This window comes from Fistularia commersonii, chromosome 16 (genome assembly GCF_037954325.1).
Source record: "Fistularia commersonii isolate RoL2024-O1a breed Wild chromosome 16, RoL_Fcom_v1.0, whole genome shotgun sequence".
Taxonomy (NCBI): Eukaryota; Metazoa; Chordata; class Actinopteri; order Syngnathiformes; family Fistulariidae; genus Fistularia; species Fistularia commersonii.
In genome coordinates, this window is record NC_141299.1 from 3,133,545 (window position 1) to 3,158,224 (window position 24,680).

The 24,680-nt window shown below is 38.7% G+C and overlaps 1 protein-coding gene across 3 annotated transcripts in view; it reads left to right on the forward strand.

The window, feature by feature from the left end:
* Window positions 1–24,680, forward strand: part of lpp (LIM domain containing preferred translocation partner in lipoma) — a 143,454-nt gene that overhangs the window by 104,120 nt on the left and 14,654 nt on the right. For all 3 annotated transcript variants that reach the window (XM_086162386.1, XM_086162387.1, XM_086162388.1), the window contains 2 exons: window positions 4,653–4,749; window positions 16,233–16,402. In XM_086162386.1, the coding sequence (XP_086018512.1) occupies window positions 4,653–4,749; window positions 16,233–16,402 (267 nt within the window). The remainder of the gene's footprint in view (window positions 1–4,652; window positions 4,750–16,232; window positions 16,403–24,680) is intronic.

Sequence of the window (24,680 nt, forward strand, 5' to 3'; positions counted from 1 at the left end):
GATATCTACAAAGAAGTTCGATTTGACTTACTTTTTCCATTGTAAATTAATGTACTGTCTAATGTACTGTCTTACATTTAACAAAGTTTCCATCATTGTCTAATTCTCTAAATACAATAGCACATTGTTTTCTGTAGCACAAAAGCTGCAAGAAGTGCATATCTGATTAACACTTTGGATCAGATATTCTAGGCAAACTTCTCACATCAAAATAGCATTTCAAGGGCTCTTCAACAATACACACAAAAAAACACACACTGTTTGTTTATAAACCAACACATTGCTTTACTGTTTTCCCAAGGTCTCAGATTCTTAAATTCAGTTATATTGCAACAACTTTGTCTCACAGAACATTGTGGTGAAGAACTGATCTATCATGTTCTCTGTTAGCTTTTCAATTCACTGTGCAACATCTGGATAATAATTTTGCATCATGAGTGTGTCGTATGGATTTCCCTGTGTCTTGGTCGTAGGTAATTTATTCTACTGATAACAATATGATAGCTCAACCTTCATCTGTGCCATTGCACTTGATGAATAGTTAATAGACTGTACTTCCTGTCCTCTCTTTTTTTTAAAATACCTACACCTACACCAATTGGATTTCAGAGAAAATGCACTGCGTACAGTTATGCATCCATTTCATTCACTACTAAAACATTCGGAGCAGGAAGGAGGAGGTCTGAGGTTGGTTACAGAGCGTCAGGTAAAGAGCAGTCCTGTTGCCACCCGCCCTACTCCACTCATACTGAAATCTGTTTTAACACAATGACAAAACACAGTAGGGGTTTATTCATAGATGTCAGTGATTAGCTCCTCGTTTTTTTTTTGTTTTTTGTTTTTTTTTCTCACCTATGAGTGTCACATATATACAACACTTGTCAATTTCAGTGGTATTGCTGTGCTTGATTTGATCTGTATCACATTCAGTATTGAATTATCATGTGGATGACATTTGATGTCCATCAAGTTGTATCTTATTTCAACTAATGGGTTTTTGCCTTTAAAAAGCAGCCGACTCCAGACTATAAAGCTGAATATATTGGGGGAAAACAGTTGGAGCTAGATTCAGCTTTCAAAGCAGTTACTTCTGAATTTTATCAGAAATTTCACTGAAAGTACATCTGAGTGTCCTGAGGGCAAAGGCAAACTGAACTGAGCCAGACATAACAGTACAATCATGTCTGCTGCTCATATAGCGGCTGTATGGTTTCTATTGTTGTCTCTGAAGAGCTCAACAGGAACTGTGAAGCAATCATAACGCATGCAGGGGAAGCAATTTCTTTTTCTTATTCAAGTGAAAAATGATTCTGTGCTGTCACAAAAGAGTTCCTAACAAGGTGCTTTAAACTCTCTGGCAGTGCATTGCTGCAGGGTGTCAATGACTGGATAAGGTATAAATGAAGCTTAAACTCAAAAGTCTGTTTCTGTTAATCGCAGCATTTTGTTCGCTCTCCAATATGCTTTTGATGTGGTGCAAAGATTAACAGTGTTAGATCTTTCTCTTCACTTTCAAAATCACAACACAGACATAATAAGCAGGGAGTTGACAATAACATCATTCCTTTGAGGTATGCAAAGAATTTATAGACCTATTATGAAGTCTGTTGTGCATCATGTTGTATTATTTCTCAACTGATACAACACATGACCTTGGTTTTATATTAATTGAATTTGAATTGACAATAGAGGACTATCAAAACAACAAAGAATGTTTCCTTGTTCCTCAGATGTGATCCTCATGGTACGATTGAGTGTCTTAGGAGCTGCCCAGGAAACTGAGCGTTTGAGCCCAGTTGCTCTCAAGGGAGAGAGCTCTGGCACAACAGGGAAATTTTCACTATAGGTGTGTGGACAATGATACAAAAACCTATGAAAAGAAAAAGAAATCTAGTCATTCCTGATTGAGAGAGACCAAGTGAGCAAATCTCGATTTGCTAAAATTAATTTTAAATTTTATAATGAAATACATAAATGTTTTTTGATATATGATATCCTCGCTAGAGAAGTTATTCGTAGGATGCAGGGCTTTTCAGTCATCTCTTTTGTTGGGGTTTATTATATTTCTCTGTAGAAGAACTACTTTTATAACACCATCCATACTCCTCTTGTACAAAATATGTCTACTATATTTTTCACTGAAGATTGAATGATAAGGCAGACAAATAAAATCTGTTAAGAACATACCAAAATAATTAGGCTAATACTTCTCAGACTAAGGGACACTTAACAGTCCACCTAACTCTTTGCCATTTGTAGTACCATGTAGCTTATCTATGTAGCTACATCTACAGTGGCTCTTCTAGACTATGAAAATTGACTTTGATTCTATGCTAGCATATTGATATTTAATAGGTGGCACAGTGGTGGGCACAGGATAGGTATTAATGGTTAGCATGGGAAAAGTGAATGAGTTAATGAATAATTGAATGAAAATCTGGATGTCCTCTGCTAATTCCAGTGACTGTATACAGTATATACTGTCTGAATCAGAGCATTAGAGCAGTGAATAGAAGTATTGGTTAAAATACCATTCAGACATATTGCAAATTTGGGGACAGTTTTTTTTTTTCCCTTTTTGGGCCAGCTTATTTACAAGTAAACTTACGCAAGCATGATTTGAAAAACAAACAAACTGTTTTTTTAGTTAATATTGAATCTTGAAAATTAAAAAAAAAACAACTCCTTGAGCTGCCACCTTAATGTGTTGGAGGGGATTGCGTGTCCCAGTGATCCTAGGATCTATGTTGTCTGGGGCTTTATGACCAGGGAAGGGTCACCCAAGGCAAACAGGTCCCAGGTGAGGGACCAGACAAAGCGCGGCTCAGAAGACCACCCATGATGACTATAGAATTTGGACCCAGTTTTCCCCTGCTGGGATGTGGGTCACTGGGGCATCCCCCTGGAGCCAGGCCCAGGGGTGGGGCTCGATGGCAAGCAACTGGTGGCCAAGCCTGCACAGCCCGAAGGGATGACATGGGCAGTGCCCTTGGTGGTCCAACCCTTCCGCTGGATCTTGTGACATGGAATATCACTCCTCTGGCGGGGAAGGAGCCCGAGCTGGTTCACAAGGCTGAGAGTTTCCGACTAGATATAGTCGGACTCGGCGCACAGTGGGGGTCTAGAGCCCTGCAATCCGACTTTGGATAAGCAGCAGAAGATGGATGGATGGATGGATAGATGGATGGAAAATTGAAAAGATATATTTCCATGTGTTGTCATAATTATATTATGAATCGACAAGTTTAGAGTATTCTAAATATGTGTGACTTCAGTTTTCAAAAAGTTAGAATTATATTTATCCTGTCTAAATTATTATTATATTTATTCTTTCTATTAAGCTATTTATCGGATTATTTTAATACTTTGTTAAAGATAGCTGTAGATCTGTTTAAGTAAGTTGCGATGTAATTTATTAATTGTTTTAGCACAAAATAAATTAAGGAGCATCAAGGCCACGTTATGGCAAAGTATGTTTATTTTTGAAAACCTTACATTTCCTGAGGATCCTGAGGATCACAGTTTATAGACCTACCTGGTTTGAGGGCTGGTAGAGGGCCTTATTGTCGTTTTTTCAAATTGTTTTCTTCATATATAGTTGAATTGTTTTTAATGACACAGTGTCTCAAATGATGGAAGGCGCATACTAATGGATGTAGAAATAATGACTATTAATATTACTAGAGGCATGATCAGTGAATGCTCTACCATTATGAATAACAAAATACTTTTTTCATCCCGTCTGCAATTGACAAATCTGATTGCATTATATGACACAAATAAATTAGTTAGAATCCACAATAGTAGCTTATATGCACCTTGCTCCCTTATGTGGTAATTAGGAGCAACTAAAAGGTCAGCTCGGATCTCAGTTTGTCTTCCAGTATTGAAAATCAAACTTACTGCAAAGACACTTACCCCCTCTGATCTGACCAGATGTCACCAAATTTAAAGTCAAGCTGGCCTCCAGAGAGTCTGGTAAAAGCACACACAAGTATGACGGTAGTGCATCTTGGGCCTTGAGTAAGGCATGTGGGGATGTGCTTTCCAATAGATGATTGACAAAAATGTGAGGAAGAACATGTCATCCCTTTAAAACACACTGCAGGCGGGTGTCAAAGAAAGCATGAAAAGAGGCTCCTAAATAAAGGATCCATCCATCCATCCATCCATCCATCCATCCATCCATCCATCCATCCATCCATCCAACCGTCTATCTATCAATCTTATTTATCTTATTTTTCTATCTTTTCCTTTCCTCAAATCAGTCATTGATCAGGCTGATTGTCTCTTTCTCATCTATGTGCTGCATAGAACATATGCACAACCCTCTGAGGGCCAAACCAAAGCCTCAACCAGGGTCAGACATCTCCACACCTCCGATTACATGTAGATTCCTGGGAATTAGTTTTATTTGACTATGAGGCATCCTGAATTATTGGAATTTTTGTCAATCTTTGTGATCATTTTCAAAATGGGACCCATCAATATGTTCTTGCATTTACTCTTTTATTCAATCATCATTTATACTAGAGTGAGCACATGCAGTACTCACCAGTCAGCTGGAAATGCATGAAAGATATTGCCAACCTTATCTGATTATATAAAATTTGCTTTGTGGATCAAATTCCTCTTTCTTCTTTGGTTCTCAGACCAATGCCCCCACGGCCCACCCTGAAGATGAACTTGAACGCCTAACGAAGAAGATGCTGTTTGACATGGACAACCCTCCATCAGAGGAGTACTTCGGTAGGGTGGCTTTTCTTACCAACATTCACATGGCACCAGACCTCATTTACAAACAGGGTAACGTTCTAGTAAAGGAAGAAAGAAAGAAATCTTTTATTTAGTCACATTCACTCATATACAGCACAACGTCAGCAAATTTTGTCCTCTGCATTTAACTCATCATAAACAAACTATGAGCAGGGAGCGGCCAATGAGCCACGCCTAGGAAGCGGTTAGAGGTTAAGTGTCTTACTCAACAACAAAACTATGAATTTAATCTGGATTGTTTTGCCTCCAGTGTCACAGTGCACCTTATGAACCATTATGGTGCCAGTTTTACAATTTTTTCTCCTGCCATAAATTCTTATATAAATTACATTTTAATAAATCTACTGAAATAGCTTGATAGTTTGGTTGGTATTGTCCACTGAAAATATTGTTATTATATCAGTACTATTGCTATTCTTAAAAAGAGTCCAGTAAAAATAGGTAATAAAATGGGGTAAACACAGCAGAAAAAAAGTATGTAGGAAAGTAATCTGTGGTAATGTGTGCTGTTCCTTGGCAATCTCACTATTGCCACAACAAACTTTTTTTTTTTCCAAAAACTATCATCTCCTGTTAAAAATATACAGGTATGCAATATGCATGGGATTTGATCTTCCAGACTTGTTTTATTGGAATCAGTATATTTGTTTTTTTTAAGCATCAGCTGATGTCATTCAGGACTACACAGTTGGTACATCTTTTTTTTCTGATTACATTCTTATCAAGCCTTTCTCTAAGTATTTTTGATTTGTCTTTCTATGCCGCTCATGACTGCTCTTATAATTACTACATGTTGTCATATGTTTATTGTCTCTGTAAGTTACATGTTTTTTTTTTTTTTTATAATCACCATCATGACAGCCATGGGAATGGGTTTTCTTTGTTTTTTTGTTTTCTTTCTTGTTTGTATGCACCACCTCCCTCCTTTGCTGTAATTTACCATGTGAGAGGGTCATAAATCATGCCAAAAAGACAGACATTGATTGTTAACAATGTATAAAGTTTGTTTTTTATTTATAAAAAAAAATCTATGAAAATACATCACTTCTTTAATACATTTAGGATTATCCATCCATCCATCGTCTGCCGCTTATCCTGCACTCAGGGTCGCAGGGGATGCTGGAGCCTATCCCAGCTGTCATCTGGCTAGAGGCGGGGTACACCCAGGACTGCTGGCTGGTCAATTGCCGGGCCACATGTACAGACAGACAACCATTCACTCACTCACTCATTCAGGGCAATTTTTCCCAATTTATTTTCCAATTAACCTGCTGCATGTTTTTGGGCTGTGGGAGAAAACCGTAGAACCCGGAAGAAACTCATTCAGACACAGGGAGAACATGCAAACTCCACATAGAGAAGTCCCCACGTCAAAATCGAACCAGAAAAATACGTAAAAATTGAAACAATTTTGAAGTATTTTCTTTGTAAGTTTGTTTGTTTGCTTGCTTGCTCGTTTGTTTTCCGTTACAAATACAGCCTGGTCGGGCCTTGACAGCCTATAAATCTTGTCCAAAGCCTCCTAGATCTATGAATTTAAACATCTTTTCAGGGTTGTGGAGGCTATATTGGAATGTAGATTAATAGATCAAAACTGGCATCAGGCATTCCCAGGACCTCCCAAAATGTTAGTGAATTTTTAAATTTTTTTGGAATATGGCTTAAGGCTGGTGAGTCGAGGTGAGAGTGGTAGGTGCACCTCTTATCCATTGATTTTCAGAGGAAAGGTGAAGCAGCCTGAGATGCAGGGGAGTGTCTACAAAAGTGTAATGGTATGATCAACAGAGAAGAAATGTTTTTTTGCCCAGAATAGAATGAGAAAAATAATACAATAAAGACCTTGGGCAGATGAACGTCTCTAAATTGATGAATCTTTCTCTACTTTGATCATTTACACATTTATTTGCACCTTTTTTTATTGAAACATTTGATGTGTAATTTTACGCCAGGAGAGCAGTCTAAATAAAATGACGGATGTAATGATTTTTTACAAACTAGAATTCAAAACACATGGATTCTGTGCATTCATTTTTTGCAGTTCTGTTTCTCTATGCTCTGAACCTTTAGCTGTTTGGGAGTGCCATCACCCCGGTCCTCTCTCATTTCTAGTCTTTAATCCCCTTTGCCCTGGAATTATTTCCCATGCCCATTAGATGTTTGGCTCAAAGCATTCAGTGGGACCATAGAGCAGGCTTTATATCAGCACATAATCACATGGCACACGGTTACAGCATATGGAGGTGTTTTATAAATGCAGGGACATGTATTTAACCGGAATTAAGGGATATTCCGCTTCACTTTGGTGTGCACTGATGTAAAGACCTTAATTGGTTCACATTAGACATGGGTCAAATGGATCTGATGGCTTTAATGAAGTCAAGTATATTAACTGAGGAATGGTTCTCAAAATGTGGCTGGCTTGATTTTAGGGAAGAGGGCAGCACAGCGGTTAGCACTTCTGCCTCACACCACGAAGGACCCCGATTCGATTCCAACAAGGGGATCGGTCTGTGTGGAATTTGCATGTTCTCTCCATGTCTCCAAATCATGCAGGAGGTTAATTGGAAAAAAAAATGGGGAAAATTGCCCCGAAAGAGTGAGTGAGCGTGCTGCACTTGACTAGCGACTGACTGTACCCCACCTCTCGCCCGATGCCAGCTGGGGTAGACTCAGGCATCCCCTGCGACCCTGAGTGCAGGATAAGCGGCAGACGATGGATGGATTATAGAAAGAGATACAATGCATGCAGTTTTTTGGATGTTAGAATGTGTAAGGATGAGTGGCTGTAGCCTGGTGAAACAAGGACATGTGAGTTGAAAATGGCTCATGTGAGCAGAGGTAGCCAGTGAGAGTCACAAAAGCGTGTGCATCCCCAGTTGACAACAACAGGCTATTAGCAAGTTGAGTGTATGTGTGTGTGTGGGGGGAGGGGGTTATATTGTTGTTAAATAAGGTGACAGCTGAATTTACTGAGAGAAAGAGGGGATAAGGGCAGTAATATAAGCACTTAGGTGATGGCAGGATCTCATTAAGAGAGCGTTCTAGCATAAAGGCATGCTGCTTTTCAAATCCTGTCCTGCTGAATATTACACACATTGTCACTATATCAGTGTTAAAAACGGACTTCGAACTAGTATGTTTCTGTACATTCGGTGTAAAGGCTGTGTGAGAATCTGTTCCAACTTGTGAGACTTAAGAAATTATGAAGAATCTAATGGCATATGAGCTCTCCCTTTTCTGGTGGGTTGCAGCAACCCCAAGGCTAGTAATTAATAAGATTATTCAAAGTGCCGCCATGATCTCTAGCGTACGACTGGACTGAATCATTGTTTTCCTATAGCTAAGTTTTATCGGTATCTCTAATTTTTTTGATGACCTTCTAATTTGAAACAGCGATAGTGGGTTTTCATTGGTCCAGAGGGGCTTAATTGAATTTAATTAATGTTACACTCTGGCTCTCTAATGTCAGAAGAATCTCTTCGATGTAGTAGCGCTCTACTCAGGGCATATAAATTACAGAAGTTTAAGACTTACTTCTACAACAACTGCACAGCAGCGACTACACCTATCGTGTCTTTGTGGACTTTTCTATTTCAAAATAGGCTCATTATACGCTCTTCTCAAAGGCATAGGCTGCTCAAAATATAAAAACCTGAAAATAAAGTACTATAGAATAATGTCTTTTCTTTTGAGAAACCCAGTTTTCAAGCCCAAAATTCTCTCCGTGATTGAAGCTTCTTTGAAACGCAACTGATTAGTCCTGATTTAGAGTTCCAGATTAGATTAGGATAATCTGAAAGAGCCTTTTCTCCAAATGTCATCATCCATCATATTTAATCCACTTAGGTTTTGCGTAGGTGTACTGTGTTTGTGGAAATCTAATAAGACACAGCTACTCTGCTCACAGCATAGATGCCTTGGCATTTGTGCACCAGAAGAACTTACAATATTTTGTCACCAGTACATTTGTGTTAACCAAAACCAGGACATAAAGCTGAATAATTAAGAGGATGAGACGCTTTGCATTATTTACAATTAGTGATAAAGACACATAGAGTGTAGTTTATTCTGCCCCAGAGATTGTTTTTCCTGTGTTTTCTTTAATACCAAACAGACAAATGGAATTTCTTTGATGCAATCCCTGTCATCTGGTTCCTTATTATATAGATTTTAAAAATATGTCAATTTTTAATACCCAATCATTATTTATTTGGAGTGATTTTCTGAGAATAAATGATAATGTTTTTGTAACGATAATATCACATGTTCTTCTGAGAATAACTCATCTGAAATTAGCTAAGCTATTCATATGGGCTTACTCTACTCCACAAAGGCTGAAACGTTTCCTTACGGATTGAGCTAGCCTTTGTTTTATGATGAGAGCTCTAGAAGGAAAGGAAGGCTTGCCTTTTTCTCTCATAATGTCAGCTGGAAGAACCCTCATAATTTATAAGACACCTCACATGAAATGTTCATGAGGAATCTTGGAAGAGATACAAATGGCAGTGTAGCTCCAGTAACAGTACAGGCCAGAGAAGTCAGAACAGATCGGCTGAGGTAATTGGGTTAGAAAAAACTTTTGGTTCACACAGTGTGCTCTTGTGGAGCCTATTTCTTCACACCACAATGCAGCACCGCAACTTTATGTATTAATAGGCTTCGAGTTTAGACAGCTTTGTGCATTGTCTAAGATACTCTGGTGAAAGTCATTTGCATTTTACAAAGGTTGCCCTCAGCAACCTCTTAGGAGTTTGCTTTAGATGTGCCTCTACATGTCATAACAAGCTGGATGTGTGTGTCAGACTAAAACCTCTCCAATGCTTGATAGATGCATCCCACATCCCCACCCAGCTCTTGTTCCGCTGGATCTAAATGCCTTCGGCCAATCATCGCAGCCGATGCAGGTGATTTTCTCCTGTTAGCTTTTTAAGATGCACATTTAATGTCTTGATTGTATCAAGAACTCATGTGTGAAGGGAAAACACTGCAGAATAACCGAAGCCCCTGTAAACACCCTAGTATAGTCTAATAAACTCATCAATTAAAATCAATTAATAAACGTTAGACACTCATACTATGTTTGCAATATGTTAATTTTGTAATTAATTGTTGTCTGTTTCTTGAATTAGAATTTAGCAAATTGATTCGGCAGATCTATGCATACACGCGGATGTTGTCACTACAAAATATTTAATTTTCAAATAGAATTACACATAGGTTATCTTTACTATGAATCTCCCAGTTCTCCCCCACACAGATTTTCAGATCCTTTGGTTCCAAGCCTTTCTCTCTCAGTCACGTACACGGGCATTTCCTCAACCATCTTTTGTGTGCATGCATGTGCGTCTGTGTATGTCTGTGGCAGCAATCATTATGAGACAGAAGAGCATAATGCTGCTGGAAGGAGGTCACTGATTACCCAGGGGTAGGGGGCATCATATGAGGCAGTTTGGTGACATGGCTGTTCCTAAGCCCATGCAGTTGTATACCTCCTGCAGTGGATTATGTCTGACTACTATAGACTGACATCATACAACAAAACTCACCGATTATCCTTCAACGCCGTCTTTTAAACGAAGTAAAAATAGTACCACGCAAACGGAATCATAGCAGTTTTCTGCTTCTCAGTTGTTTATTTATTTGTATTTGTATTATGTCTCAATACCTGGAGATGTGGGTTCTTGTTCGCGTAGAAAAAGCAATTTCAGGGTGATTTTTGGTGATAGTTTATACGCTTTATATACCAGTCTTTCCTCATTATATCGTCCCAGCACTAGAGCTGACCTCGTAGTGCTGCTTTCTGGCTCTTCAGTTGATGCATCGTACAAGCATGGGGCTTCTCTTCCCAGTGACAGAAGCCTGTTTTTTTTTTTGGGTAGTTCACATGAGGTGACCAACCCCCCCTCACCACCCGCCCCTCCCCTTCCTCCCCCGCCAGGCTCGGCGTTTGCTATCCTGCCTAGTTGAGACAGCTCCACTGAGGCTTGCAAGATCAGCTGCCGTGTGAGCCCATCTGAGGCTTCCGGGCACTCACGTTGCTAGATTTCATTTGTGAGTGAGCGTTTGACCTCAGGAATGTGTAGACATCTGCATGCTCATGCACGCAAACTCATACATACTTATAAGCAAACGGGTGTGCACCGACAAACAGCATAAAATACACATGACTTGGAGCACACCACTTGTGTACATATTCTGCTGTAGACACACAAACACACACACACACACACTCACCTGTTCCCTGCCTGTACTCTCCCTTTCAACGTATTTGCCAGCACCGCCTGCTCCCTGGCACCCCCGCATGTCACTCCTGCCAACCAGCTTCTACAACATGTAACCTACACTCCCTCCCCCTCTATCTGCTGCTGTAGGCCTTGACAGGCTGAGCACTAATACTTAGTGGCACAGGCTTGCCTCTTCTCCATCCTTCTCCGTGGCTGTAGCAGCTCCACAGACTGCTATTTGCTGACATTGGGAATAAGATTAAAGGGAGAGGTTAGGAGAGAGGCATTCAGAGATTGGAATACAGTGATGACAGCTATTTCTCTTGTCATCCCAAGGCAACTGAAGGCCCCGGCATTGTCAGGCTGCACGGAGGGCAAGCTGAAGCAACAAAGTAGATTAACCCAGAGGGCAGAGAGATGAAACAAGGCAGAAATTGTGGCCTCTGGCGTTCCTGTAGTTAGCGGTAACACTCCTAATCTACTCAACCACATTTCTGGTTTCCCCTTCAAAATATATTGTTTGTGCTGGTAAGAGTCCGACCAATTTATTACAACTCCTTTATTTGCCTCACCTTATCCAAGTGGATCGTAATTTAACATCTATTAGGAGGTACGTTGCCATATCCAATAAAACTACTATGGAGATCATTTGTTTATTCCATTGTTTGTTATGATTTGCCCGTTTTTTGGTGTTTTAATGTTTAAACGGCGCAAACGTTTATTTTTTTGTTGTCGTTTTTTCATAATACAATTTATTGTATATTTTGATACGAGCACATAACCTTTGGTGAAGTCCCAAAATGAAATGGATTTTTCTCTTGTTTTATTAGTTTTTGATACAAGCTGTAGTAGTTGGCTTTGCCTTTGGGGTTTGCAACAGTTGCACCAGCAGAAATGTATTCTTTAGTAAAATAGTGTGAAAAGTTTGGTCCCCTAGAAAAAAGTTCCTTGCGAGCCGTCTTTACATGCACAATCTTTGATTTCTGACGATGTAAGATCAAATTGAGCTGCAAGTGTGCTCCCGCTCTGCCTTTCATGCTGCTTCAATATCACGGTGTGAAAAAACAAAGAACGCATAGACTGGGGGAAATCTGAAGTGTTCTGCCACTCAACATCCCCCATTCCCAAACAACAGCGTCTCACTGCCACTACAAATACATTAGAAATCAATTATTTATGGAACAGAGTCAGGGCTTCTTTAATCTTTTCCTTTTATCCAATTAAATTGTCTAACCATTCTAAGCCTCCATAGCTCACAGGGAATGTGCTTTTCTTTTATTAAAAAAAAAAAAAAAAAGTAGAAAAGATTTTCTCTTCAGTCCTTCTTTTGACTTTCGATGTAACAGAAGAGACACTTCTGAGGTTTGAAGAATGAAAGGAAAGAAAGTGAGTAAAGTGTAAATGAACTCCCCTCCCTCCACATCACCATGGCATTGGTTATACAGGAACTATTTGAAGTTTTGATATTAGGACTCTGGTTCCATTCTCTGCGCAAAGGGACACTGGGGAGCAGAGAGGCCTTTTCATGATTCCTTTATGCCCAGCTGAAATGGTTCGAAAGTATTTGGGATCATCTCCATAGGGGTAAATATGATGTTGCTTCAAATGCTGTCCTGTATTATTCAAGAACTCAACTGAAGTAGTGTCTCAAAACTAAAAAAGCTTACTTCCGACATTGATGTGTGAAATTATTGATGGAAAGCAGTAAAACACTCTTCATATCTAACTATTATCATACAGTGCAAGTTTAAGAATATAAAGTTATCGACTTGCCGAAGAAGGCCAAGCTTGCGCTTTGAGCGTGAAATTGTTGGGCTTTGTGCAACCTAACTCAGACACACAATAGAGGATTCAGATCAACTGATTGGTTTTGGATGAATTATATTGAGAAATTTGTCAAACAAAGATGCTTAACTGGTTTGAAATCTTGTATTTTACTGTGTGAAATGTTATATTTTTTTTACTGCATAAAAGCATTTATTGATTTGGTAAATCAGCATTTTGACAGCCGTTTGGAGTGCCGTAAGCTTGAGCCGAAGAAGATTTTTTTGATTCATCGCAAAGAAAATAGACGCGCGTAATTGGAAGTTTGGAGACGAATGTTTGCTTCGCTCTTTAAAATAGTTTCTATTCAATAACACATTTTATTAAACCATTAATAAAGAGAACAATAACTTTGGAGCTGGACTGTCTGGAGCATTTCTGTGCCGCAGGATCATGCGGATTCAAGCGCGAGCCGCTAAATGTCCAGCATGCGTAAAGTCTACGATACATATATCTGTGTTTATTTGCTCTAATCCATATGTGTGGCATGACTGGTGTAGGCAATCCTTTTCTTTTCTTCATTGTGTCTGTGCTTCGCGTATTGGGGTAAAACTGTGTATTCTACATGCACATTCGTGACTTGCACAAATAGCTCCTGAGGGCCCTCGTGATCACAAACTGCCTAAAGGAAAAGGATTTCCGAGAGGTTTCCGTCTTGCTATTTAAAATTGGAGCCCTGTGGGACGTGTTTGGCATTCTCATTCACTCACTGAAGATGGCCTGTGATCTCAAGCCACTAACAGTCTCGGCGTACCTCGCCTCTGCCTCTCGCTCAGTCTCTCTCACTTTTTCGTTCCCTCTGGCTCTTTGAAGTGATTACACTGCTTGTGATTCCACTGACACCCACATGTCCCCCTGAGACATGCCTTCAATAGTTTGTTTAATCTGTCTCCCTGTACAGTAGGTAAAGCAGCCATAATTGAGGTGCGGATCAAGACGTGGGAACAGATAGAACTGATAAAATATATCTATAGCATAAGTCTCAATGGATGAAAGTAGTCAGCGATTTTATTAATAAAATGTGACAGCAATTTTCTTCGTTGTTGTTGTTGTTGTTTTGTTTTCAATGTTAAAAATCTCGATCGGTTATGTATCAGTGCTTGCGTTTTCTTTTATATCTCCTGTCAAGGAATGCCGGATCATGTCCTTCAGATATCCATATGAGAATTGCTGTGGAATGTTGCTGTAAAAGTTGTAAATCCTATCACTTTTTAAAGCAACTTCTCTCAGTTTCATGCGAAGCTGGTGATAAGATAATGAGTTATCTGAGATTAGAATACTATTAGCAAGCCTCGCAGTCAAGGAGATACCTGAGACAGATTCCACTTTACACTCCATTTGATATCTAGATATGAAAACAGCTAGTGGAACTGTGCAAATGCTAACATCAGATAGTCTATCTTCCCCAGTTAGTGCCTTGCCTCTGTCTGTAACACATTTGAAATGCTTTGTTCAGAATATACAGTGTCAATCATCCCCCAAATCAGCTTTTATGTCAAACACAAAAAAAGAAAAAGGGAAAAAAAAGATCCATAGAACTGAACTAGAATTAATTAAATATACTGTATCAAACTCCCTCTACAAGATTGCATCTGTCTTCAGCTGTGTAAAAAATAAAACATTCTTTGATATCTTTTTAAACCCTATTATTGTAAGATACCAGTAATTAAATTGACAGTGTTATTAATTGGGTTGAAGATAACTTGCATTGAGTTGAGGACATCTTAAACTCAATTAAAGATATCGCCAACTCAATTAAAGATATCCAAATGCCATGTCCAACAATATGCAATCAGCTTCTTTCTGCTGCAATAATCAGTTCACATGTGCCCCCTTTACAAAGATTTGCTTGTTCTTCTGAAAGTTTCTTTTTATCCTTAAAAGCTTTACTTTCTGAAATAGATGTTGTCCCTGTCACTCTTTGGTGATGTGGATGGTCTCTTTAATGTGGCATAATTATAGTATTTTTTTCCATTTTTATCCACGATTCAAAAAGTGAAGATTAGTCACTTTATAAATCTTGAAATAAGCCATTTATATTGAGAATTTTGTGATGTTGGCTTCAAGTAGTTAGTGCCCTATGGATCTTCTGGTCAAATGACTAAAAGTAATGCACATCCACATTATTCATCAAGTAAAACTGCATAGTCTTATTCAACTTCTCCCGACTAACATAGAAGATTTTTATCACTGTTCAATATTTAGCAACAGTTTTGCAATCTTTCTTAAAAAAAACTTGGGCCTAATCGGCTTTTTGGGCTGTGATATGTGTAAAATTTTCTCTATCAGTTGATTGGACCGTAAACTAAAGTATGCAAAATATCCTATCAAGTTTGCCTCCAAACGCCAGAATTTCATCCTCAACAAAGAGGTTGCCAACTCATTGTCGTAAAAAGGAAAAGGAACAACAAAATAGTTGGATTTTACAATCTGAGATTAGCAATTTGTTTTTTGGGGCACATGAACATGAAGATAAAGTCAGACAGGCCAGACTGAAGGGCCAAAAAGGGGATTTATGGCTGTAGTGAAAGAGGACATGAAGTTAGTCGGTGTGAGTGTCTTTTCCTTCCTTGATAAACTGTCGCAATTATCCAATTATCACATTTCCTCCATCCGTCTGTCATCACTTATCCTGCACGGGGGATGCTGGAGCCTATCCCACCTGTCACCAGGCGAGAGGTGGGGTACACCTTGGACTGGTCACCAGTCAGTTGCAGGGCCGCATACTCACTCATTCATTCAGCGCAATCTTCCGCATTTTTCAATGAACCTGCTGCATGTTTTTGGAACGTGGAAGCCTGTCAGAAACCCTCACAGAACATGCAAACTCCACACTCGTCGCAATTGAACCGGGGTCCATCGTGTTGTGAGCGCTAACCGCTGTGCCACTCCAGTTATCTTGTTTGTTGCTAAACAAGTTGATAACTAATAAATATTTTGTTGAAAGTCAAGCAAAACATAACAATAATAGATAATCATAGGAAGGAGGGAGAATAAGAAATACAATAAAATATAAAGTGTCAAGGTTAAGGCTATCAAGTGTTTTAAGGTCTTAAGAAGTACAAACATTTGAATATTCCCTCGGCTGACGGAAGAGGAATTACTAAGGTGAGGAGAAACTCTGGCAGGCAGCTGCCCGAGACAGCGCCGAAAGTAGAAACGGAAGTAGAAATAGATTACATTTTGAAATTAGATACTTCTATACTTTAAATTGTTTAATTCCTGACAGGTTAACAAATTGTGTTCTTACAACTTTCAAAGAGCTCTAAAATCCAGATTTTTCCTCCCAGAATGCAGAAATATAGACCTTAATTTGATTTACTGATAAACTCTTCCTGACCTTGGAAGCAAATCACATGGCTTTATAGCGAATTTGCACTTAGCCTGCCCTCTTCTTCCTCCCACCAGGGCGCTGTTCCAGCTGTGGAGAGAATGTGGTGGGTGAAGGTACCGGCTGCACCGCCATGGACCAGGTCTTTCATGTTGACTGCTTCATCTGCATGACTTGCACCTCAAAGTTGCGTGGCAAGCCCTTCTATGCCGTGGAGAAGAAGGCATACTGCGAGCCTTGCTACATCGTAAGTTTTGTCCTATAAGTTGTCTCGTCTGTGCACGACATTTACACGTCCCTGTTTCAGAAATCCAGTTTTGCAAACAGGACCGGCAGAATGTTCATGGTGTCACTTCAGGCAAACATGCATCAGTTCAGCAAAGACGGTCAGCTGTCACGTCTCATTACACACATCTGTATTTTCCTTTATTTCTACTTTCTGCCTTTTTTCTGTTACTTACCGAAACCTTTCTTCCCTTCACCGTAACGTCTTCTCTTTTATCAATGTTGAGTGAGACCTTGAATGAGTCACTCCATTAAAAATCTGGAGGCGGCAGAACTTAACAAGGTCAGCCTTGTGACATATGGGTTTCCTTGTAATTTTTATTATATGATATTTATAAAGTAAGCTTTGTAATTGTTATCAAAATTACTTTTGTGTTGTTATTTCAGTGCTTCATTCTTGTATATCGTCATGCGATCAATAGATCCCTTTAAGTATGTCTTATTTGACCGTTATGCCGACTCGTTATATCTCTGGCACATTGGTGTTTAACACGATAAAGCTGCTAACTAGACTGCTGGCTTGGTACCAGATGAGAAGAAAAGGGATTTTATAAGTTGAAAATAACATTAGCAGTGGTCTGTATTTAGAAATCCTATCAGTTTGTGGAGCGAACGAACAGGAATAATGTTCATCAGTATGACTCACAAGAGACACATTGGTAGAACTGAACATTGCTGTCATTCTAGGCATATAAACTATATACTTTTTACTTCCTCAAGGTTTGCAGACTGTCACTGAAAGTAGGATACAGAGTCTCACACTTCCCTATTTAATTTCATGTTATTGATGGTATTGATAAAAAAAATATTGCCGCCAAACTACAATAACATAAATGCGCGACAAAAATTATTATAGCGATACACTTGTAGGATTAGGTGCTAAACATGGAATGGATCTAAAATACATGATATTAAAGGATTCTATATTGATAAACTTATTTTGTATCAGTTCTATTCTCCATAACTATAAAATTAGATTTTGATTTTTTTTTTGTCTCAGAAAAGTAGTTTGCTTTGTCTGTTTTAGACACTATTCTATAAAATGCACATGCACACACACAAACACACAGAGATGAAGAAGTGTTGCTACACTTAGTAAAGTCGTACAATAAAAGAAAAGTTCTGAATTTGGTGAAAAGGGACAATGAACTGTACATATATTTCAGTTACACAACATAAGAATAAGGTGATGCTTAATAATCTATATGTATGTCATCTAATAGATTTTGAGTTAAATATGTGGACGTATGAAAGGTCAGGGATATTTTTGAACTGAAATAACACCAGTCCCTATTAGATTTCAGTGTACACTCTTTCAGACTTACAACATACATTTGACCTATGATATCTATGCCATGTAATGGCCTAGTTGTTTTTAAAACTCCATGAAAAGTGGAAGCATTATTTTTATTATGGTTAAATCCTTCTTATGTCATATCACATTTTTTATCGGAACATAACTTATGATATATTATTAATAGATTGATGTCCTATAGCTGGTTTATCCTCTTCTGATCTATGTTGATAAGCCCTGAGATAGACGTATCAAACGTTAATTAATTTGAACGTTAACATTAATTTGTTAAATTATTGTCAAATCAGCTAAGAGTATATATAACTTGATGGCATTTGTCTTTTAGGACCAGATAAGTCAGGAATTTTTGGTTAGTTTTTTTTTTTTTTTTTTTTCAATAACTCTTCTTATAATTCAGCTTGACATAACTCTACTGACCAACCTTTATGGCAAGACTTTTCCAAATGTTTTTGGGTGATACCTGGAGTTTTTCCATTTTACAAAAAAAATATATAAATTTGCTGTTAAATGTATAGAGAAAAGATAGTCTTTGTTGTCACATTCGGGAGCAGTTAGGGATGCCGCGTTTTGCTCAACAACACTTCAACTAGCTAGGAGGAGCACCGGAATTGAACCAGGATGAATATTGGGTTGCAGGGACGGCCACTAAAACCCTTGAGCCGCACCGCCCCTGTGTCATACTTGCATGGCTGTATTTCTTTGCAATCGTATTTCAGAAAAGATACACAATCTCCTCATAAACCATAACAAATCATGCATGCTGAAGTCCCTTTCAGTGGAATATATTTACCCTCTGTCATGGAAGCTGAGGAAGTCCTGGAGTTTTTAACTGTCAGCAGTGTTTTAGGGAATGTCTGAGGTCATTGTTTGGATAATATACAGGATAACGGTGCATTACATTACCCTGAGTTTGTCATTCAAGTTTGTAAATGTGAACTTTTACTTTTTTGAGATTCTTTTGAGATAATTTTATGTGCATGCTGAGATTTTTCAATAACATCTTTGATTACTAGGGCGACTGGTCATTCTCCAATGTTTTTTTTTTTTAACAGTCAGATGAATTTAGCCTACTAAGGAGTAAATAATAAGTAAGCAAATAGTACTAATCAAATATGTAAGCAACATTTTCAAAAAAACAAGACATTTCCTTGAAAATACTAAAATTATTATTTTTGATTTGCTTGAACAATACATGTTAGAAAAATATTCCATGGTCATGCTGGATATAAAGGGATCTAAAACCTATCTTTATAGATTTTATTTCCTAAAGGAAATGTTAAGTATAATAATCATGATTTTACTTTTCATGCAGTGTCTTTGAATCATTCCTGTAACTTGTCCGCAGAAAATGTAAGGGCTTTCTGACACAGAAAAATATTTGAATGTAGTTGTTTGCCTATGAAAGAGCAAAACTCCTTCCAGATTGTTGATAAGACCTTACTTTTTATGGGCCACTAATACTCTCTTACACTGCTTAGAATCTTGTTCAGAAAGGATTTACAGCATACATGGATGCAGCTCGGTCTGTAAATATTAACAAATATGTACAACTCATGTTTGCATCCTTTTCAAGAAATGACTGGATATGCACTTTCACGAAAAAGTCTCAAACCCGAGCTGTTTCCATTAGTAGCAGGCCTTCTCCTAAATCATTTCTCTTCAGAGGCACTCACTGGGATTGTAGTTGTCTTGTCTGGAAGTTCTCCAACTCCGATACATGCACTAAAGAGGAATGGGATAATTTAAGAACTTTATTTATGCATTTCATCAGCATAAATGTTCTTCTGGCGCAAGATCAAAAGGATGGGAGAAATCTGAATTTCTTAATGAAAGTAATTTCTTTTTCTTTTATTCCCTTCCTCAGGGTCATATGCCTCTGTGCGATTACAGAATGAACGTGAGACTCGGGTGTCTGTAGGGAAGTGTCATACCCCAGAGAAAGAGGGAAGCTTCAAGTTTGCCTCCAAGTTAGTCAGTCTAGGAATCTGGAAGTAAAATTTAACAGAAGTCATACGTTGTGACTAGACTCTAGATCTGATGCTGTTCTCACTCTATTACCTGTGATATGTTCCAGCAAAATTGTAGACTTGCTTCTTTACTTACTTCCCATCATCAGTTCTGCATACTTTATGCCCTCTGTGTACTACATGCAGAGGCCTGACCTATTTGGTATATTTGAGACTGATGTCAAAAGATTTTAGAGGGGAACAAACAGTGGTTGCGGGGCAACACAGTGCAGTAGATAGTGACTCTTCCTCCTAGCACAAAGGACCCTGGTTTGATTTCCTACAGCAAGCCCTTCTGTGTGGAGTTTCTGTGTTCTCCCTGTGTCTGTGTGGGTTTCTTCCGGGTTCTCCAATTTCCTCCCACAGTCCAAAAACATATAGAAGGTTTATGTGGGAAAAAAATGGGAAAATTGTCCTTATTTGCGAATGATTCAGTGATTTGTTGTTTGTCTCCATTTATGCAGTTGACTGATTGATAGCACCGGGTAGCTCATTTGAAATGTGTGTCTGCGGGTTGTAAACAGATTTAGCATCATCGTGACTGTGTAAAGAAACTTGGAAGGCTTTAAAAAACAGCACCCAAAAACATCCAAATTTTTTGAAAACAAGATAGAATTTTCAAATGTTCCGATTTTTGTTTTTCTTTGAGCTAAGAAGGATTTTCAGTCAATGAACAATCTATATGTTGCAAAAACGTGTTCTATTTTGTCTGCGGGATTATCAGGATACATGTATGGTAACCACAGGAGAGATACTGTCTAGAAATTTCTTTATCTTATGCAAAGAGTACCAGTCACTTTGCCAGAAACTGGCAGAATACATTTTGCATACCACAGAGACTGCCGTCCAATAAACTTTTCTGCCACGTATTAAAAAGGCAATCAGCCACACCATCATCAAGGCCTCAATTTTTTTACATATTGTGTTGAACAATGCTGGCATTTATATTGACAAGATTCATCTCTTGCACTGGATGATTTGCCTTTCTAAGTCTCTTTGTCTAGATATTATCAATTCCTTTCAGTAATGTGACGGAAATCACCCACGTCTTTTATCGTCACCTGTCTACTTCCTGCTTTTACAACTTGCTATCTCTGACCAGTGCCTCAGTCACTCGCTAACAAACAAATTTCAAGGTAGGAATCAGTGATCATCCCCTAGCTTGTCTCAACAGGGGACCTTTTGCAACCTATTTGAATACAAAATGACGCAGATAAACTAAACACCTGCTCCGTTAATATCTTGTTTTGCATGAAGTGGTTCATTATGTTGTTGCAGTGTCAGCTCACTGTAGTTGTTTCATGAATGCATCATCTGGATCACAGGACGCTCTTATGGGAAACCTATTTTCTAACTGATTCTCAATACATTCAATATAATATCCGGCAAGTTTCTTCGACGATCAAAGCTAAAACAAAAGCCAATGGGGGTCAGACAAGATGAAGTTGCAGTATTTGTCTTTTTCAGTCTAAGTAATCCAAACCATTTACATTGAACATCAAAAATAAAATGAAAAACAACTGCTTTTCTTACAATATTGTGAAATCATGGAAATTAGAATTAGAGAGGTTTTAAAAATGCTAATTTTCTTCGCTGAAATACAACAACATTGGGATATAGAAATTTCAGCTCTTTTTGAACCGATAGTATTGAAGAATAAATACATTTCAGCGATTTCACATTTCTGCCTGTTGCAAGGCATCAGAGAGCACAGAGGGACAGTTATGTGTGGCTGATATCATGCAGCTGGTCTTTTAGGTCTCTCTGTTGTATACGGTGTCATTTAAGGTTAACCGCTTGTATGCGGTGCTGTCCAGAATTGCTCTAGACAACTGCGCGCCATCAAACTTGATACCTTTTTTTGTGCTTGTCTCAGCGACTGCATAGACAGGTTTCTGTCACGTTGATATTATTTTTTAAAAAAGAGCTCTTTTACTGCAACTTCTTTCAGGATCCCAACTGGTTAAAAAAAAGGTCCTTTCAATTTGCCCAGTGCTTTGTCTCCTCTGTTTGAGACAAAATCGCAATCGCTTTCTTTTTTATGCAATTGCTTTTGTGGAACAATGATCATTCAAAGTGTAGACTAGTTAAGTGTACGGCACTGAGATTGATGCGGGTAACACAAGGTCATGCCAGAAGTTGATACTGAAAGGGCAGTAATAGATAGAGTTTTGATTACACACAAAAAATAATCTATTTCAGTCCCTGCAACAGAATTCCAATGACCATCAAGGTCACGGGTGCCAACTTACTTGAATGTAATTACATTTATTATCTGGTGTTTTACTCAAACTTTCTTATTTAAAATAAATGGCTTTTTGTATCACTAGTTCAACACCCCATTGTACAATTGAACAGAAAGAAAGGGCGGCAGCCCTGACCTGCCAGTCACCAGGAAATGTCCTACTGACAGATGAGCTTTACCGCCCTATTTAAGTTAATCTGTCTGTGACATCAACAGAATTGGTCATAAAATAATATCTTTTAGGCTTTATTTCTTATATAAATAAATGTTAATTACAGATCCTTTTTCTAGTCCCAGCACTTAATAACGCACCACAACGGGCGCTGCCAGCTTTGAAGAAAGTACCTCTAATTAGGTCCTTATAGTGTCATTTTTTTCATGTAAGACTCATGGAAACGGTAAGTAATATATCAGTTGTTTTTATACCTGTTATTCAACAGTGTTATCATGTGAATCCATAGTTTCGTGAGACTGTTGTGAGTGCGTCATATTTCTTTCTTTTGTTTCATGTCACCCTCTGTTTTAAAACACACATGTATAAAAATCAAGGGTGTAATAGTTGTGTTCATTGTTATGGAGGCAAGAAGAGAAACTAAGTCCGGTAGCCACAATAAGATTTTTACAATGACTGTCAGTACTTATTTCATTTTACATCATTAATCAGCTAGAAGCATGACAGTGATCACACTTGAGCTGAAAGAACAAAACAAGGCCCTCTGGTAATTGTGTCTACAGAATGAAACAAATGAACTCAAACACACAACGCTAAAACAATTTAGGTAGTAATGGGAAGCGTCCGTTTGGCACAGTACCCTGGGGTGACAGGCATTGTGCCTGTGGTATTTAGGCCCCTGGTGAAGGACGCCCTCCAGAGCTCAACAGACTATTAGACTTTCCCACAAAACAATGTGAAATCCCTCAAAACCTTCCCCCAGCTTCGGCTGACATTGTCAGTAGGCATATAACTTGCAAAACATCCATCAAAGGCTGTTCCCGTTCTCACATCTGGCGACAGCCAAACAGATGAATTGAAAAAAAGTTGTATAATGTTGCATTCTTGACTTTCATATGGCTTTTATTAGAGATGACTGCAAAGCACCTATACACACCTGTCACGTCACCGTGATGGATATCCACATAGTCATATCCAAAGGCTCACCTGCAGAGTAGATCATTCGGGGCCCCTCTATACACACCAAAGCGGTGGTTCGACAAGTGGCTATACAGGTGATACCTCCACAAGGAAGGCTGTTATTCACACGCTCGGCTGTTATTCGCACACAACAGCAAGTACGCACCAACCCTCGGTTTATCTGTCGTGTGAGGTACGCTTATAAACTCACAGTGGCCCAGCTATCTGCTGACTTTGTCATCAAATATTCATAGCTGTCTGCATTAGCTTGCAGAGTTCTAATTGAGTTCTGTATATTCAGACATGATTAACTCCGTCTAATTCCTCAAAGGAGTGAGCCAATTATATACCACTTGCATGAATAGGATTTCACATCTTAGTGCGTCTCTTGACTTGCCAAGACAATTATGTGTGTGTACAATTGTGCTGTACAGTGAGTATGAGCCTGCTAAACTCAAATAGGTAATTATTTCTTATTACTGCCTCGCACTACAAGGAATGTAGCCATCCAATGTATGACAAGCAAGTAAATGAAAAGTTATTAGAATACATTGTTTGGAAGAGAAAATAGAGGGAGGGGAGCTAAACATAAACACAATAAACCCTCCTCTGGGTTTTTGTGGAGACGTTTTTCCTCTGCCCTAGAAGAACAAGGCGAAAAATATTTGTGACCCGCTGCCGACCCACCACAGTGTCATTCTAACTCATGGCATGAGAGAAGTAATGGTCACCGTCTTTGTCAGTTTCTCTCTTTAACCAGAGTAGGAGACAATGTCCAAAAGTCAGGTGTGGTTACATACCTATGCTCAGCTGTGTTTAAGAGGAGACGACAGCCAGACCAACCACTTTGTATTAACCTGAGCAAGATCAGACCCTACTGTCATCTTTTAATTCATTCAGGACAGGTATGAGTAATGCACAATCAGCAAGTCGTCACACTACTAAAAAAAATAAGAAATCTTCATGAATTCTGTTGACTTAAATCAAACGCATTTGTGATGTGCTATGTTTATCAGTTTGTCAAATATCTGCTTCAGGGGTTTAAAAAGGTTTAATGTAATTTAATAGTTGGAGCTAGTAAAAGTGATGACCACTCTCCAGGCAAGCTTTGAAGAAAAAGTGAAAAAAAAAAAGTAAACAAAGCAGAAGACCTTGCTCTGGCAGGATGTTATTCCATTTTTTTTTTTTTTTTTTACCTGCTGGTCACCTATAACCCAGCGTGAATTTATCAAACAGACAGATTGAGTCGAGTGGGTTAGACACGCACTCTGAAGAAGCATAGCCGTTCCAAGTTGGGCACACCAAAGACCTTCAGTGCACATATCCTGACTGACTGGTGTACATATTAGTGTCACAAATGCTCAATCTGTGAATTATACAGCTCATCATTTCAAGGTCACTGATCCCCAGGAAAAAAAAAGCCCAGAATTACCAAACCATTAAGAGAATCTTTTAGCGCTGTTTGATGTGTTGGCTCGGGTCCACAAGAAAACAAAAAGACACACCTTGTTCATCTCCATCCAGGCAGTCAAGGAAATGAAT